Genomic DNA, 17,240 nt, shown 5'->3' with positions numbered 1-17,240 from the left:
AACGACAGTGGTACCCCTTACGTTTTTTTGGGGGGGCGAAAAATTAAGTTTCCCCAATCATCTCAAAACTCTGGATTCTGGTAGAGGGCAATGAGACTTAGTCCTGAGTGCAAAAACGGAGGCTCTAGACCCTTCCAGAGCTGAGATATCGAAACTCAAAATTTCGACCTGAAAAAAAAACGACAGTGGTACCCCTTACGTTTTCTTGGGGGGGCAAAAAATTAAGTTTCCCCAATCTTCTCAAAACTCTGGATTCTTATAGAGGGCAATGAGACTTAGTCCTGAGTGCAAAAATGGAGGCTCTAGACCCTTCCAGAGCTGAGATATCAAAACTCAAAATTTCGACCCGAAAAAAAACGACAGTGGTACCCCTTACGGTTTTTTTTTTCGGGCGAAAAATTAAGTATCCCCAATCTTCTCAAAACTCTGGATTCTGATAAAGGGCAATGAGACTTAGTCCTCAGTGCAAAAATGGAGGCTCTAGACCCTTCCAGAGCTGAGATATCGAAACTCAGAATTTTGACCCGAAAAAAAAAACGACAGTGGTACCCCTTACGTTTTCTTGGGGGGCAAAAAATTAAGTTTCCCCAATCTTCTCAAAACTCTGGATTCTTATAGAGGGCAATGAGACTTAGTCCTGAGTGCAAAAATGGAGGCTCTAGACCCTTCCAGAGCTGAGATATCGAAACTCAAAATTTTGACCTGAAAAAAAAAACGACAGTGGTACCCCTTACGTTTTTTTTTTTTTTGGGGGGGGGGGGGGCGAAAAATTAAGTTTCCCCAATCTTCTCAAAACTCTGGATTCTTATAGAGGGCCATGAGACTTAGTCCTGAGTGCAAAAATGGAGGCTCTAGACCCTTCCAGAGCTGAGATATCAAAACTCAAAATTAAGACCAGAAAAAAAAACGACAGTGGTACCCCTTACGTTTTTTTTTCGGGCAAAAAATTAAGTTTCCCCAATCTTCTCAAAACTCTGGATTCTGATAGAGGGCCATGAGACTTAGTCCTGAGTGCAAAAATGGAGGCTCTAGACCCTTCCAGAGCTGAGATACCGAAACTCAAAATTTCGACCCGAAAAAAAAAACGACAGTGGTACCCCTTATGTTTTTTTTGGGGGGGGCGAAAAATTAAGTTTCCCCAATCTTCTCAAAACTCTGGATTCTGATAGAGGGCCATGACACTTAGTCCTGAGTGCAAAAATGGAGGCTCTATACCCTTCCAGAGCTGAGATATCGAAACTCAAAATTAAGACCAGAAAAAAAACGACAGTGGTACCCCTTACGTTTTTTTTTTCGGGCAAAAAATTAAGTATCCCCAATCTTCTCAAAGCTCTGGATTCTGATAGAGGGCAATGATACTTAGTCCTGAGTGCAAAAATGGAGGCTCTAAACCCTTCCAGAGCTGAGATATCGAAACTCAAAATTTCGACTCGAAAAAAAAAACGACAGTGGTACCCCTTATGTTTTTTTTGGGGCGCGAAAAATTAAGTTTCCCCAATCTTCTCAAAACTCTGGATTCTGATAGAGGGCAATGAGACTTAGTCCTGAGTGCAAAAATGGAGGCTCTAGACCCTTCCAGAGCTGAGATATCGAAACTCAAAATTTCGACCAGAAAAAAAAAACGACAGTGGTACCCCTTACGTTTTTTTGGGGGGGCGAAAAATTAAGTTTCCCCAATCATCTCAAAACTCTGGATTCTGGTAGAGGGCAATGAGACTTAGTCCTGAGTGCAAAAACGGAGGCTCTAGACCCTTCCAGAGCTGAGATATCGAAACTCAAAATTTCGACCCGAAAAAAAATTGACAGTGGTACCCCTTACGTTTTCTTGGGGGGGCAAAAAATTAAGTTTCCCCAATCTTCTCAAAACTCTGGATTCTTATAGAGGGCAATCAGACTTAGTCCTGAGTGCAAAAATGGAGGCTCTAGACCCTTCCAGAGCTGAGATATCAAAACTCAAAATTTCGACCCGAAAAAAAAACGACAGTGGTACCCCTTACGGTTTTTTTTTTCGGGCGAAAAATTAAGTATCCCCAATCTTCTCAAAACTCTGGATTCTGATAAAGGGCAATGAGACTTAGTCCTCAGTGCAAAAATGGAGGCTCTAGACCCTTCCAGAGCTGAGATATCGAAACTCAGAATTTTGACCCGAAAAAAAAAAACGACAGTGGTACCCCTTACGTTTTCTAGGGGGGGCAAAAAATTAAGTTTCCCCAATCTTCTCAAAACTCTGGATTCTTATAGAGGGCAATGAGACTTAGTCCTGAGTGCAAAAATGGAGGCTCTAGACCCTTCCAGAGCTGAGATATCGAAACTCAAAATTTTGACCTGAAAAAAAAAACGACAGTGGTACCCCTTACATTTTTTTTTGGGGGGGGGGGGGGGGGGGGGAGAAAAATTAAGTTTCCCCAATCTTCTCAAAACTCTGGATTCTGATAGACGGCCATGGGACTTAGACCTGAGTGCAAAAATGAATGCTCTAGATCCTGCCAGGGCTGAAATATTGAGATCCCACACAGCATTTATGCCATTATAAAAATAGTGGGTTTGTGGAAGGTGGAATTTTAGAACGGCGCTTGGTGGTACGGACCCCGGGGGGCCTGCTGAATGCAGTAAAATAGTTTTTATCACGACAGGAACTTTAGTTAAAATGTCTATCAAATATTCTACCCGAAACCCAATTCAATAGATTGCAGGCGGGACGGTGTCAATTGCAGCATGTTTCATGGCAAGTGAGCATACATGCACTCTGAAATTTGAATGGCTATAACTCTGTGACCAAGCTGCCCAGATGCACCAAACTCGGGTCAAAGTAGGGTCCCTCTCCAACGGGCCTCAGCCCGAGGCACCCCCAAGGGCCGAGATATGGGGCCCAACATGAAAGGGGTCACTTCAGAAGGAAGGTTTCCAGAACCTCTGGACTCTGGGGTCTGAGAAGGCCCCTAGGGGCCACTCACCACCCCAAAGGACGATCCGCTGGGACTTGTCATTTCTGAGATATTGACCATTTTGTCCATTGTGAAGTGCTCCAGCAGTTAAAAAAATGGGACTGACATGTGATGTCCATTGTAATGGACACAGGGTCTGAATGGGTTAAAGTCAAGTGAGACTTGATCTCATGTTTCTGCAATGGATCTGCTTTTGCTCCACACATCCACACTTCTGTCTCCAGCCTCAAACCAAGATCCTCCCGACAGAGGAGAACACGCTCAAACCACTGAGCCACTGGCACTTCCACATGAAGATGTCTTTTTTTGGGTGCATGTCATTTTTATTTGGACAAAACCAGTGAAACTAAACCATTATAACACAAAGAGTGAGATTCAAACCCAAATCCTCCACATGATGGAGCAATGCTCAAACCACTGAGCCACTTTAGCTTCCGTTCTTAACCTTCTTTATTTTGGTGGCATGTCTTTTTTATTTGGACAAAACCGTTCAAAATAAAACATTTTAATGCAAAGAGTGGGATTTGAACCCAAATCCTCCACATGATGGAGCAACACTCAAACCACTGAACCACTGGAGCTTCCACTCTTACTCCTCTTTATTTTGGGGCCTTGTCTTTTTTATTTGGACAAAACCATTCAAAATATAGCATTTTATGCAAAGAGTGGGTTTTGAACCCAAATGCTCCACGTGAGAGAGCAACTCTCAAACCACTGAGCCACTAGAGCTTCCACTGGTGCTGATCTTTTTTGAGGGCCATGTCTTTTTTATTTGGACAACACTGTTAAAAATAAAGCATTTTAATGCAAAGATCAGGATTTGAAACCAAATCCTCCACATGATGGAAAATCACTCAAACCACTGATCCACTGGAGCTTCCTCTGTTACTCTTCTTTATTTTTGGGGACATGTTTTTTTTTATCTGGACAACACCTGTGAAAATAAAGCATTTTAACATAAAGTAGGATTCAAACCCAGACCCTCCACATGATGGAGCAACACTCAAACCACTGAGCCACTGGAGCTTCCACTCACACTCGTCTTTATTTTGGGGCCATGTCTTTTTTATTTGGACAAAACCATTCAAAATATAGCATTTTAACGCAAAGAACAGGATTTGAACCCAAATTCTCCACATGAGGGAGCAACACTCAAACCACTGAGCCACTAGAGCTTCCACTCTTATTCCTCTTTATTTTGGGGCCATGTCTTTTTTATTTGGACAAAACCATTCAAAATAAAGCATTTTAATGCAAAGAGTGGGATTTGAACCCAAATCCTCCACATGATTGGGCAACACTCAAACCACTGAGCCACTGGAGCTTCCTCTCCTACTCTTCTTTATTTTTGGGGACATGTTTTTTTTTTATCTGGACAACACCTGTGAAAATAAAGCATTTTAACGTAAAGTGGGATTCAAACCTAGACCCTCTACATGATGGAGCAACACTCAAACCACTGAGCCACTGGAGCTTCCACTCATATTCGTCTTTATTTTGGGGCCATGTCTTTTTTATTTGGACAAAACCATTCAAAATAAAGCATTTTAATGCAAAGAACAGGATTTTAACCCAAATTCTCCATATGAGGGAGCAACACTCAAACCACTGAGCCACTAGAGCTTCCACTCTTATTCCTCTTTATTTTGGGGCCATGTCTTTTTTATTTGGAGAAAACCATTCAAAATAAAGCATTTTAATGCAAAGAGTGGGATTTAAACCCAAATCCTCCACATGATGGAGCAACGCTCGAACCACTGAGTCACCGGAGCTTCCACTTTTGCTCCTCTTTTTTTGGGTGCATGTCTTTTTATTTGGACAAAAATGTTCAAAATAAAGCATTTTAATGCAAAGAGTGGGATTTGAACCCAAATCCTCCACATGATGGAGCAACACTCAAAGCACTGAGCCACTGGAGCTTCCACTGTTGAGTCTCTTTTTTCCCCTCTTTTTTATGTTTTTTTTTTTTTAGAAAACCACAAAAGCACGTGTCCACGAACATACTATGTGTCCAATAACCCACTATTTTTGAAAAGTACTAACCCCGGCCTTCCTGCAATAAACTGCAAGTGGACAGAATCCCACCTGCAATCTATTGAGTGGTGATTCAGACAGTTTTTTTTTTTGATGGACATTTTAATTAAAGTTCCTGTCATGATGAAAACCATGTATCTGCACTCAGCTGGGGCCCCTGAGTCCGTGGCACCAATCACCATTCCATAATTTCACTGTCCACAAACCCACTATTTGTCCAATAACCCACTATATTTGAAAAGTACTAACCCCGGCCTTCATGCAATAAACTGCAAGTGGACACAATCCCGCCTGCAATCTATTGAATAGAGATTCAGACAGTTTATTTGATGGACATTTTAATTAAAGTTCCTGTCATGATGAAAACCATGTATCTCCACTCAGCTGGGCCCCCTGAGTCTGAAGCACCAAGCGCCATCCCATAATTCCACCGTCCACGAACACACTATTTTTATAATGGCATAAATGCTACGTGGGATCTCAATATCTCAGCTCTGGAAGGGTCTAGAGCCTCCATTTTTGCACAGAGGTCTACGTCCCATGGCCCTCTATCAGAATCCAGAGTTTCAAGAAGATCAGAGAAACTCAAAATTTCGACCCCCCCCCCAAAAAAAACGACAGTGGTACCCCTTTCATTTTTTTTTTTTTTGGTGCGAAAAAATAAGTTTCTCCTATCTTCTTGAAACTCTGGATTCTGATAGAGGGCCATGGGACTTAGACCTGAGTGCAAAAATGAATGCTCTAGATCCTGCCAGAGCTGAGATATTGAGATCCCACACAGCATTTATGCCATTATAAAAATAGTGGGTTCGCGGACAGTGGAAATTTGGGACGGCGCTTGGTGGTACGGACCCCGGGGGGCCTGCTGAATGCAGTAAAATAGTTTTTATCACGACAGGAACTTTAGTTAAAATGTCTATCAAATATTCTACCCGAAACCCAATTCAATAGATTGCAGGCGGGACGGTGTCAATTGCAGCATGTTTCATGGCAAGTGAGCATACATGCACTCTGAAATTTGAACGGCTATAACTCTGGGACCAAGCTGCCCAGATGCACCAAACTCGGGTCAAAGTAGGGTCCCTCTCCAACGGGCCCTAGCCCGAGGCACCCCCAAGGGCTGAGATATGGGGCCCAACAGGAAAGGGGTCACTTCAGAAGGAAGGTTCCCAGAACCTCTGGACTCTGGGGTCTGAGAAGGCCCCTAGGGGCCACTCACCACCCCAAAGGACGATCCGCTGGGACTCGTCATTTCTGAGATATTTACCGTTTTGTCCATTGTGAAGTGCTCCAGAAGTTAAAAAAAGGGGACTGACATGTGATGTCCATTGTAATGGACACAGGGTCTGAATGGGTTAACTCAATCTGCTTGCAGTCCAAGGGGGTAATCCATCGACCTGAAGTTGAAGCCTCGCGGGAGCTGCCATCTTGTAGCAGAACTTCACTTCCGTTAGCATTTCCATTGACTCAGTCCTATTCATTTTGACGTCACTTTGACAGCAAGTAACTTTACATCTGAGGCGTTTGAAGACCCCATTTGTCCTTTATTTATTTCTAAAGAAACACGACAATGTATAAAATGCTACCTTGTAGCTTATGATATGGCCCCGTAGAAGCAGTTTTTTGTAAAAGTAGGTTAACGATTGCATTATATCCACGCGACTCTCTGTCGCACAGTATCTCTGAGAGATTACCATATGGATAGGAGGAGAAGCTCGCGGGCAATCGGGGAAACGTGAAGGCAAAATGACAAAATAATTAATCAGAATATCGAGCCAAAGTTTCTCCTGCTAGCTCATTTGAATGAATGAGACATTGTATCGCGGCTGCGCGCATCCAACAAATCGCAATAATCTTTGTCCTTGTTACTATTGATATGAAACAAAGTCTCAATTTTCAAATTACGTCCATTTTCTTTAGAAATTCAAAAACATAAATAGCGTTTTGCCGTTTTGGCGCTGTGGCGTGAGATCGCTCTGGCGCAGCTCCAGAGAAGCAGCAGCGCTGATCTCTCTTCCGGGTTAATAATACAAGCTACAGCGCGAAATAAACATGAATGAGCATCTGAAAGTGTGTTAAAAGATAGAGTACAACTTATCTAAATCCCTATCATTTCACATTGATTCGCTCAATCTGCGTTTCAACCGTGGAAAGACGTCAGGTAAACAGCTTGTAATCAATGTCATGTAGGCCTATCGTCATATTTACCTCAGAAAACCCACATAAACTCTAGTCCACCCTCGTTAGTGTTCTTCAATATTTAATGCATATTTGAATAAATCTGGCAAGTTTTTATAACAGCCACCATTTAAATGTTTATATTTCATATAATCTTTATTATAAAAATAAATAAAAGTGTAATTTAAGTGTTTGTATAGCTACAAAACAGTTAATTATTACCTTCATATTAGGCCAATGAAGCCTAGTAGGCCACAATAGACTATAGACCATAGTTTACAGCATTTAAGAGATTTGATTCCCTTGAGAAAAATTGCCATTTATTGTAACTGATATCCAAAATAATCGATATTGAATCGAATCGTAATCGAAATCGAATCGAATTGCAAGCTTGTGAATCGAAATCGAATCGAATTGTGAAATTTGTCTCAATACCCAGCCCTATTGACAGGCATGTGCAATTTGCAGCCATATAGTCAAACATTGAAATGTATGGACATTTTGCTTATTTTTGTGCAATTTTGTTACTGTGTTTGGTTTGATACTAGGTCACTCATTATTTAATGTGCAAAGCACAGAAGAAACAGTCAAAAACTGCAAAAAAACTGAAAGTGCTAAAATATTTACATTATATGAAAAACTAAAGAAATAAATTATATATTTACAATTCTCTAAGAAGTGAGGCACTGCACCATGTGCATGTCAAACAGCAGAGGACAGCGTCCCCTAGTGGACATCCCAAATAAACCTTTACATGGCCATTTCAAAAGAACAGTGCTTCCCAAACTTTTCTGCCAGGCTCCCCTGTTGTAGAGAAAAATATTTTCAAGCCCCCAAAACCTAAACACACAAATTTGTTTATATATATAAGTTTATATCTTATCCACATATATCTTTATTTTACTATCTGTTCTGTTGTGGCTTCTTCTGTCACCAAAACAAATTCCTTGTGTGTAAACATACTTGGAAAAAAGCTCTTTCTGATTCAGATTCTTGTTGCTTATCATACGTTCCCCTTATTTATTTTAGTGTTGCAAAATCATAATTGTGTTATAAAAGCCTATTGCTTTTTTTATTACATTTGACGTAACTCATTTGACTTCATGTAACATTGATTTGAATAGAATAATCAATAGCATCTTAATATATAGTTGTCCCACTCTTTGTTATCAAAGATTTTTGTATCCTGGTTGTTGTTAAGTGTTATCTCATTAAAATTTTCAGAATCTGTCTGTGAATGATAGTATCTCAGGGGATACTTGCCCTTTTAGAGGTATAAAAATAGACTCTGCGGTCTGTAAACTTTATACTGGCCTGTTTTAGAAAATCATTTCACAAGCTGATACTCTGAAATTAAAAATGATATTCAATCATCTAGACATTAATCATTTAGTTAGCCATTTTGAATTCATAGGTCAACAACTTATTTTTTTTTTTTCTGTCAACAATTTCAGTGTGTCCATCCGGGGCTTTATAAAAACAAAAAAAAAACAACAAAAAAAAAAAACATACACAACAAAATGATTAGAACGGTAGGATTTTTAAAAATTATTTAAAAAAAAGTCTCTTCTGCTCATCAAGGCTAATTTATTTGATCCAAAATACAGCAAAAACAGTAATATTGTGAAATATGTTTACAATTTAAAATAACTCTTTTCCACTTGAATATATTTTAAAATATATGCCCAATTTATTCCTGTCTTCAAAGCGGAATTTTCATCATCATTACTCCAGTCTTCAGTGTCACATGATCCTTCAGAAATCTATCTAATATGATGATTTGATATGATTATTTTTTTCAGGACCCTTTTGATGAATAGAAAGTTCAAAAGAACAGTATTTATCTGAAATAGAAAGCTTTTGCAACATAACAACTGTCTATACTGTCACTTCTGATCAATTTAACGCATCCTTTCAGAATAAAATACATTTCTTTTTCTTTCCAAAACAACAACAACAAAAAACCTCTTACGGACCCCAAACTTTTGAACGGTAGCGATAATTTTACAAAAGATTTTTATATCAGCTTTATCATCACAGAAATAAATTGCATTTTAAAATATATTCAAATGGAAAATAGTTATTTTAAACTGTATATTTCACAATATTACTGTTTTTGGATCAAATAAATGAAGCCTAGTGAGCAGAAGAGAAATAACTTACTTAAATAACTTACTTAAACTGGACAAGACAGCTGTGTTGCATTCATTTCCATTTATCACGATAAAGATGTGCGCTGTTTTTCCCAAAAGCATTGTAAGCACAAGAAGTGCTATTGGCACCAATGACCTCTGCAATCAACTTCAAGCAGTCACTGAAAGACACCACTCATGCACAGACTGTAACGCTAAACACAAAAGCATTAAAAAAATCATCAAATAAAAAATATGTATATAAAAAGTGCTCCAGTGACAAGAACAAACAAGCCACAAAATCAATCAAACATTAGTGACATGACAAAATAAATCCCAGACAAATATTAATGCATTATCAATATATTTTAGCTCAACCACATAAAAAATAGTGTCATTTCTGTGTACAAATATGTACATTTCTTTCTTTCAGGACAGAACAGTCTTGAATTTTGACAGCAGTAATAATAATGAAAAAAATGCAATCAAAATAATACATGATTTCTCAGTTTAGAACCCATTACATGACATGTTGTATTTACAGTAGCTCAGCGTATCACTGGGGTGCAAAGGCTTTGACATTCATGCTCTTTTAGTGCATAAGACAGGTAGTGCTCATGGTTTTCCACACAAATATAGATACATTTCACCCTAAAATTTAGAGAAATGTTATAGAGGACTATTTTTGAGGACCAAAGTTGTTGTTTTTTGCTCGTTACAAAATTCTCATGACAATTAAGTGCATTTCCCTGCTATTTTATTTGTTATCTTAAAGGAGTAGTTCACTTTTCAAAAAACTTTTGCTGATAATTTACTCACCCCCATGTCATCCAAGATGTCCATGTCATTCTTTCTTCAGTCGAAAAGAAATTAAGGTTTTTGATGAAGACATTCCAGGATTTTTCTCCATATAATGCACTTCAATGGGAACCAAACGGTGCAAGGTCCAAAAGACAGCTTCGGTGCAAACTGCAAACTGTTCAAAGGGCTTTAAACGATTCCAGACGATAAACAAGGGTCTTTTCAAGCGAAACGATCGATCATTTAAAAAAAGTAACAAAGTTTAAGTTTTATAAGCTCAAATGGTCGCCTTGCTCTGTTCTGTGAAGCGTGACTCTCCTATTCGAACTCGTTCATCAAAATGAACGAAACTTTTCCAGAGTCAACTCGTTCATTTCGTTTGTTGAATGAACCAAATGACATGAAAAAAGATTTGTTCATTTTGATGAACGAGTTTGAACAGGAGAGACATGACAGAACAGAAAACTTAAAACTTTGTTACTTTTTTTTTTAAAATGATCGATCGTTTCGCTTGATAAGAACCTTATTTATCGTCTGGAATCGTTTAAAGCCCTTTGAACAGTTTGCACTAAAACTGTCTTTTGGACCTTGAACCGTTTGGTTCCCATTGAAGTCCATTATATGAAGAAAAATCCTGGAATGTTTTCATCAAAAACCTTCATTTCTTTTCGACTGAAGAAAGAATGACATGGATATCTCGGATGACATGGGGGTGAGTAAATTATCAGCAAAAGTTTTTTGAAAAGTGAACTACTCTTTTAACTGTACACTTTGAATTGTATATTGTTTAAATAAACATGAATGTATTATACTATTTGTTCTATTGCCTGTTATTTCTGCAAAAATTAAAAAGACAAGAACTTACTGCTTTTTGACTTTCTAATGAGAATTCTGAAAATTATTTTTTGGTATTACATACCTGTTATGAAAATAATTATTCACTCACAATCTCTCACACACACACACTCTTTGAGGTGAAATATAATGGCCACATGTCTAATCAGTCTACATTTGCACCAATTTACTAGCAGGTACTCTGAACCAACAGGGATGTTTGCCTATTGCTCAAGAATCTGCTTTTACACTACATGCACATCTATGGGTCTCCGCTAACCTATACAATCAACACTCACTGAGGTCTTCATTTAAGGCAAATTTCCATGTCAAACACTCAGCCAGGAGTGGATTTCAGTGCCTGGTGATATAACGCAGACCCAGCTAGAACACAATGTCTGATATAGCACTGTCAGTGAAGGCCAGCATTTAAAGCAGTGTACAGTACAGCAGCACATTCTCAACATGGCTCACCATAAACATGTCCAGTAACGTGTGCATTATGATCACATGTCCATTCCCTCAGCTTCAGATTCAAACGCTTTCAGAATTTCAGTCCTTCAGTGAGGATGTAAAATGCTTTCAGCTGTCCTCCTCTCTGTATCTGGACTTTTTTGGTTTGTTTCTTGAATTTCTCTTTCGCCTCCAAAAATGTTGCATGTCTTGTCATTCTGTCACACTGTCCATTCTGCGTCTACCTGTGAGGCAAATAATATGAAATTCAGTGAATGAAACTTAAGTCTGTCAATCCATAGTCTTTCAAAAACACACACTCCTCAGAAAGTCAAGTTTTTAAAAAAGATGAGCATGTTTTGAACCCTCTCAGCAACAAATGGAAGTGCAAACACAAACAAGCTCAAAACTATCAATGGGTTATATGGTTTCTGCACAAATCATTTCGGTGACACGTCCAATAACTAATGACATTTTCATTTTTAATAATCACTGAACTTTTATATATATATATATATATATATATATAATTTTAGTGAATAACTGATTTTTGATTCTAGCCTATTAAATATTTTATAATAAAAATGTAAATTCAATAAATACATTTCCATGACTTACTGTAAGATTTCAGGGAATTATGATTTAAATTTTTCTGAACTTTCCTACAACTTTAAGATTTTATTAATGACTTTACTTGCTTTACTTTTTTTTTTTTTTTTTTTTACAATTTTAACAATTTCCTTCAATTCTCTCACTTTTATGATAGTATTGATTTCCAAGACTTCCCAGTGACTTTTTACAAATTCCCATTCATTTTCATAATTTCCATGAATTTTCTTTAATTGTTTACATTAGTATCATGACTTTTTCCAGGACCGTTTACAATTGTATTTGACTTTTTATGACTTTAAGGTTTTTTATTTCTATGATTTTCAACGGCTTTAAAAGTTTTTATTAGGATTTGTATTGCCATGGCTTATGATTTCCATAACCTTTCCTGGCCTGGAAATCAGATTTTTACTTGCTCTCACATTTCTTATTTCTTAGCTTTCAAAAGAGTGTTGCTTCCAGCAGCTCAAGACATTAAAGACATCATGCTGAGGAGCATGTGAGCGTTTCATGCAGTTTTCCCAGCAGGCTTCACAAGGGTGCTGTTCCACATGCTCTATTCCAATCAGTATTGAACCAGACAGCTATTTCTGTCTCATATTGATTAGTTTGCCATTGACAGAGTCTGTCAGGTCAACTTGCAGTCATATACAAGCGGTCTGCATTATAAAAGAAATGCTTGTAACGATGCCATCACGACGTGTATTATATTAAAAATACACACCTACATCCAGCACAATGAAACAAGCCAATCGGAACCCAGCCTGTGTGGCTGTACCTGTGGTCAGGGGGTCAGAGAGGGACACTCGAGTGGCAGATGTCCGAGGAGAGGAAGGTTGTGTCCGGGGAAGAGTGGAGAGGAGATAAGGAAAGTGAAATGGAGGGTTGGATTAGGAATTCTGTGCGTCTATACCTGCGGGGGTGAGTACCAGCGCCTGCAGGATGTCAGACAGAGAGATGATGCCCTCGATGCTGGAGTTCTCATCCACCACTACCAGCCTGTGCACCTGCAGATTACAAACACAATCAGGCGCCGTTCAGCTGGAGCACCGGGATTTTACAACGCTGTCATGTGTGACAGTAACACACAAAGATGTTCACAGAAAAACTACAATGTAGTCAAATTAACTCCAAATGAAATGGTTTTGAGCTTGGCATTTTAAGTGGAAGTTGCAATAGCCTTTTTTGCTTTTCATATATCTGATTCAAACAGCTTCTCAGACTAGAAAAAAAAAAGTAAGGCAGGACTTGATTTTGCTAATGGGGAATTGAATGGATGGTTGTGGTTTGCTATTGCTGTGATGTCATTTGAGTGACAGGTTGTCCCGCCCTCGGGCCTGTAAACACGTCATCGGAGAAGAGAAGAGATGCTACAAGAGGGAGGGGAAATTATTTTGATTAACAATTAAGAGGGCACATTAAATAATAAAATAAAAAAAGATGATGAGCATGGATAAAACATTTATACTGCAATATTCCATAAGAAAAAAAGAATGGTCGATTTTGATTTCATGTTGACTTTAATGAAGTATTTAAATAGATTATTTTCAATAGAGTGAGTCTGTGGCATGCCGTTGATTACCACGTAAAATATTTTTAAAATGTGCCATATGTAGACTGCAAAAACCCTAACATTTAAAGTAATGCACCCATAATGGAAGCAGACTTGAGGGTTTAAAAGCACAAATGTTAGTTCTTTATCATTAAAAAATATATATGTTACTCCGAGGAGTAAAGCATCTAAACGGTCCATCGCAAGTGGGATTTCATTTCTAGTGGGGACGTAACTCCTGTGGGTAGCGTTTGCTCTCTGTAAACAGTTTTTCTTCCCATGGGTGATGTGTGCATTGAGTAATTCTCACCTCAGCTTTGACAATCCTGTCCACTATAGTGTCCAGGGTCTCATGTCGATAACACTTCATAACACCCTCGAAGTACTGTGAGCGATGCAGCAGAGCCTGAGTCACGGTGATGTCCAGATTATTGTAGGTCTTCTCAGCAGCCAGATTCTACACACACACACACACACACACACACACACAGAAAGCGACGCTATTGAACCTCCACATACAGCTGAACTATACACTACTACACATCACTAGTCATTACTAATCAATCCTAATGAGTAAACATACATGTGATGCAGCATCACATATTTATTGTACGGAAATACATATTTGACACACTTTGTTTAAACAGCTTCAGGTGACTTACATTTACTTTATTGTACCCAATCGACCTTATTCAGGTCAAGCAGAATTCATTTCAATGTAAACTAGATTCAATGGATACAAATGGATTTGAAGGGACATATGAATAGATACATGACATGTATTAAAGAAATGAATACATTTATTCAGCCAGGATGCATTAAATTCATCAAAGTGACTGACAAAATACATTTACTATGTTACATAAGTTTTATATTACAAATAAATGCCGTTCTTTTTAACATTAAAATCTATTATGGTTTCATTAAAGTATTAAGCTGCACAAATGTTTTGAACATTGATAATAATAAGAAAGCAAATCAGCATATTAGAAAGATTTCTGAAGGATCATGTGACACTGAAGACTTGAATAATGATGCTTTGCATCACTAATATAGGAATATAGGAAACACTTCTTTTAAATGATTTCTTTTACTTTATTTAATCAAATCAAAGCAGGTTAAACTTTTTAACGGTAATGGTAGTGTTTTTGTGTAGAGATTTCTGACAGAATATTTTAAAATTGAGAACTAGAAAAAAATATATATTCAATTTAGAAATATCCATGACTTTCCAACAAAAACACAATTCTAATTTTCTCTGTCAAGTGTATTTATATAGCGCTTTTCACAATAGGATATGTGATCCTTGTATAATTTTTACAACTAATATTTTATTTTATTTTATTAATATTATTCTTTAAGTAGTTATTCTTCAACTTAAAGTAGTATATTAAAAGCACAACTTACAATGACATCAAATTTGGAGTAAATGTCCACAACCTTTCCTTTGGGAGGAAAACGATGGAAAGCAAATATGAGACATTCACATATCTGTACAGTGAAAATGTGTTTCTAAGAAAGGCTTGACAGAATAACTGTTAGAAAAGCAGTGTGTTGTTACCCGTAACATCCACCACTGGCAAGGCAGACACTCTCCTGTCCACAAACATGCCCAGCGCTTTAATAATGGGTGTATCCGGGTGAATGAAAGCAATGTTGCTGTACGTGCCAATGCCCAGCTCCTCCAGACTCTGCCTCATGAAGGCTGCTTTGGGCATCTCACACACCTACAACAACACACACACACATACTAGTTTGTATGATAATAATTGTATGCATAAAAGATCAGTAAGCCTAAAGGAAGTGGTGTACTCACAAAAAGCTGCAGAAACTTGAGGATTCTCTTGTGTGTGAGGATATACAGGGCGTTTCCTGTGACTGGATCGATCACTGGCAAGCGATGGATCTTATTTTTGATGAGTGAGTAAACAGCATCAAATATACTGGGGGGAGGGAAACAGCAAAACAACGATTGTCTTTAGATGCTTTGGTCACTTGTGAGGCTGTGTGTATGATTAAGGACTGACTACTGAATGCACATCAAATATGTACAAACTTTCAGCACCAAACAGCATGTTCTCAATAAAGAATCCTTCTGAAGATACACCAGAGTCTCCTGGTCTTCACTTCAGAGTTTCCTACAGGTTCATGCATCATGCAATAAAAATGTTAAAACAAGGTATAGAAAAATATGACCCAGTGTCTCACCTTGCATCTGGAGATATGTTGACTAAGGGTTTAAAAGTTTCTTGCAAGTAAAGCTCTGTTGATGCAAGCAGAAATGAAAAGAATCAAAGCACATTAAAGTTAACCAAGAAAGAAAATAAATCAAAATAGTGTGTTATTTACAAAAAGACAAATTTCCAAACATGGGTGTGAGTAAATAACATGATTTTCATGATCGGGTGTATCCCGATATCCCTTCAGTGAATAATAATAATAAAAAAATCTACATAAATGCCTATTGTGTGACAGTTACATAGCAAATGAGTGTAAGCAGTGGTGAACTGAAAACATATTTACCTCTCCAAGTCTCAATTTTATGCTCCTCCAGCTCATATATTTGTACCTGAGGCATATGTTACAGAATATGACTTAAAATGGAAAAACAAACAGCATTTATTAAAGGAGTGGTTCACTTTAAAAAAAAACTTTTGCTGAAAATTTACTCATCCCCCATGTCATCCAAGATGTCCATGTCGAAAAGAAATGAAGGTCTTTGATGAAAACATTCCAGGATTTTTCTCCATTAAATGGACTTCAATGGGAACCAAACGGTTCAAGGTCCAAAAGACAGTTTCAGTGCAAATTGTTCAAAGGGCTTTAAACGATTCCAGACGATGAATAAGGGTCTTATCAAGCGAAACGATTAAATAAAAAAGTTTAAGTTTTATAAGCTCAAATGGTCGCCTTGCTCTGTTCTGTGATGCGGGTTCGTGACTCTCCTGTTCGAACTCGTTTATCAAAACGAACAAATCTTTTCTCGTGTCATTTGGTTCATTCAACAAACAAAATGAATGAGTTGACTCTGGAAAAGATTCGAAGAGGATAGTCACGAACGCGCATCACAGAACAGAGCAAGGCGACCATTTGAGCTTATAAAACTTTTTATTTATTTATTTTTTTAAATGAGCGATCGTTTCACTTGATAAGAAAGCCCTTTAAAGCCCTTTGAACAGTTTGCAGTTTGTACTGAAACTGTCTTTTGGACCTTGAACCATTTGGTTTCCATTGAAGTCCATTATATGGAGAAAAATCCTGGAATGTTTTACTCAAAAACCTTAATTTCTTTTTGACTGAAGAAAGAATGACATGGATAGCTTGGATGACATGGGGGTGAGTAAATGAAAAGTTTTTTAAAAGTGAACTACTCATTTAAGTGAATACATGCAGTAGAAATGGCACGGCAAAAATGTTTTTCTTCAGATATGGCACTTCTACTTGTAGATCTGAACAAACCAGCACCGTTTCTGTGATGTGTGAATCCTTACCAGCGGGGATTTGTAGTATCTGTGCAGTATGATGATGAAATCTGTGATGGTTAACATTCCTATTGAGAAAACACACCATCATTAGAGTACAACCTCCGGTTAGCAGCATGCTGACTTATCTGCCTGAAGAATTCACCCATTATTTACAAAGTTCTATACATGACCTTTGATAATGAATAATTTGATGATTTCAGCGTCTAACAAGAGTGAA

The 17,240-nt window shown here is 37.9% G+C and overlaps 1 protein-coding gene across 4 annotated transcripts in view; it reads right to left on the bottom strand.

The window, feature by feature from the left end:
• Positions 1-10,785: 10,785 nt before the first annotated feature.
• prkag2b (protein kinase, AMP-activated, gamma 2 non-catalytic subunit b) overlaps positions 10,786-17,240 on the bottom strand; it is a 36,704-nt gene continuing 30,249 nt past the window's right edge. For 2 of the 4 annotated variants that reach the window (XM_089131425.1, XM_039677259.2), the window contains exons 8-16: positions 17,030-17,088; positions 16,062-16,107; positions 15,747-15,801; positions 15,355-15,481; positions 15,100-15,265; positions 14,946-14,983; positions 13,849-13,995; positions 12,900-12,993; positions 10,786-11,622 (exon numbers count right to left, since the gene is read on the bottom strand). In XM_089131425.1, the coding sequence (XP_088987551.1) occupies positions 11,591-11,622; positions 12,900-12,993; positions 13,849-13,995; positions 14,946-14,983; positions 15,100-15,265; positions 15,355-15,481; positions 15,747-15,801; positions 16,062-16,107; positions 17,030-17,088 (764 nt within the window). In that variant the 3' untranslated portion in view covers positions 10,786-11,590. The remainder of the gene's footprint in view (positions 11,623-12,899; positions 12,994-13,848; positions 13,996-14,945; positions 14,984-15,099; positions 15,266-15,354; positions 15,482-15,746; positions 15,802-16,061; positions 16,108-17,029; positions 17,089-17,240) is intronic. The other 2 variants (XM_089131426.1, XM_039677260.2) reach the window with 2 other exon arrangements.

The sequence above is a fragment of the Pimephales promelas genome, chromosome 5 (genome assembly GCF_988280905.1).
Source record: "Pimephales promelas chromosome 5, fPimPro1.hap1.1, whole genome shotgun sequence".
Lineage (NCBI taxonomy): Eukaryota > Metazoa > Chordata > Actinopteri > Cypriniformes > Leuciscidae > Pimephales > Pimephales promelas.
The sequence above is the reverse complement of the archived record's forward strand: the minus strand, read 5'-3'. Positions and strand labels throughout refer to the sequence as shown.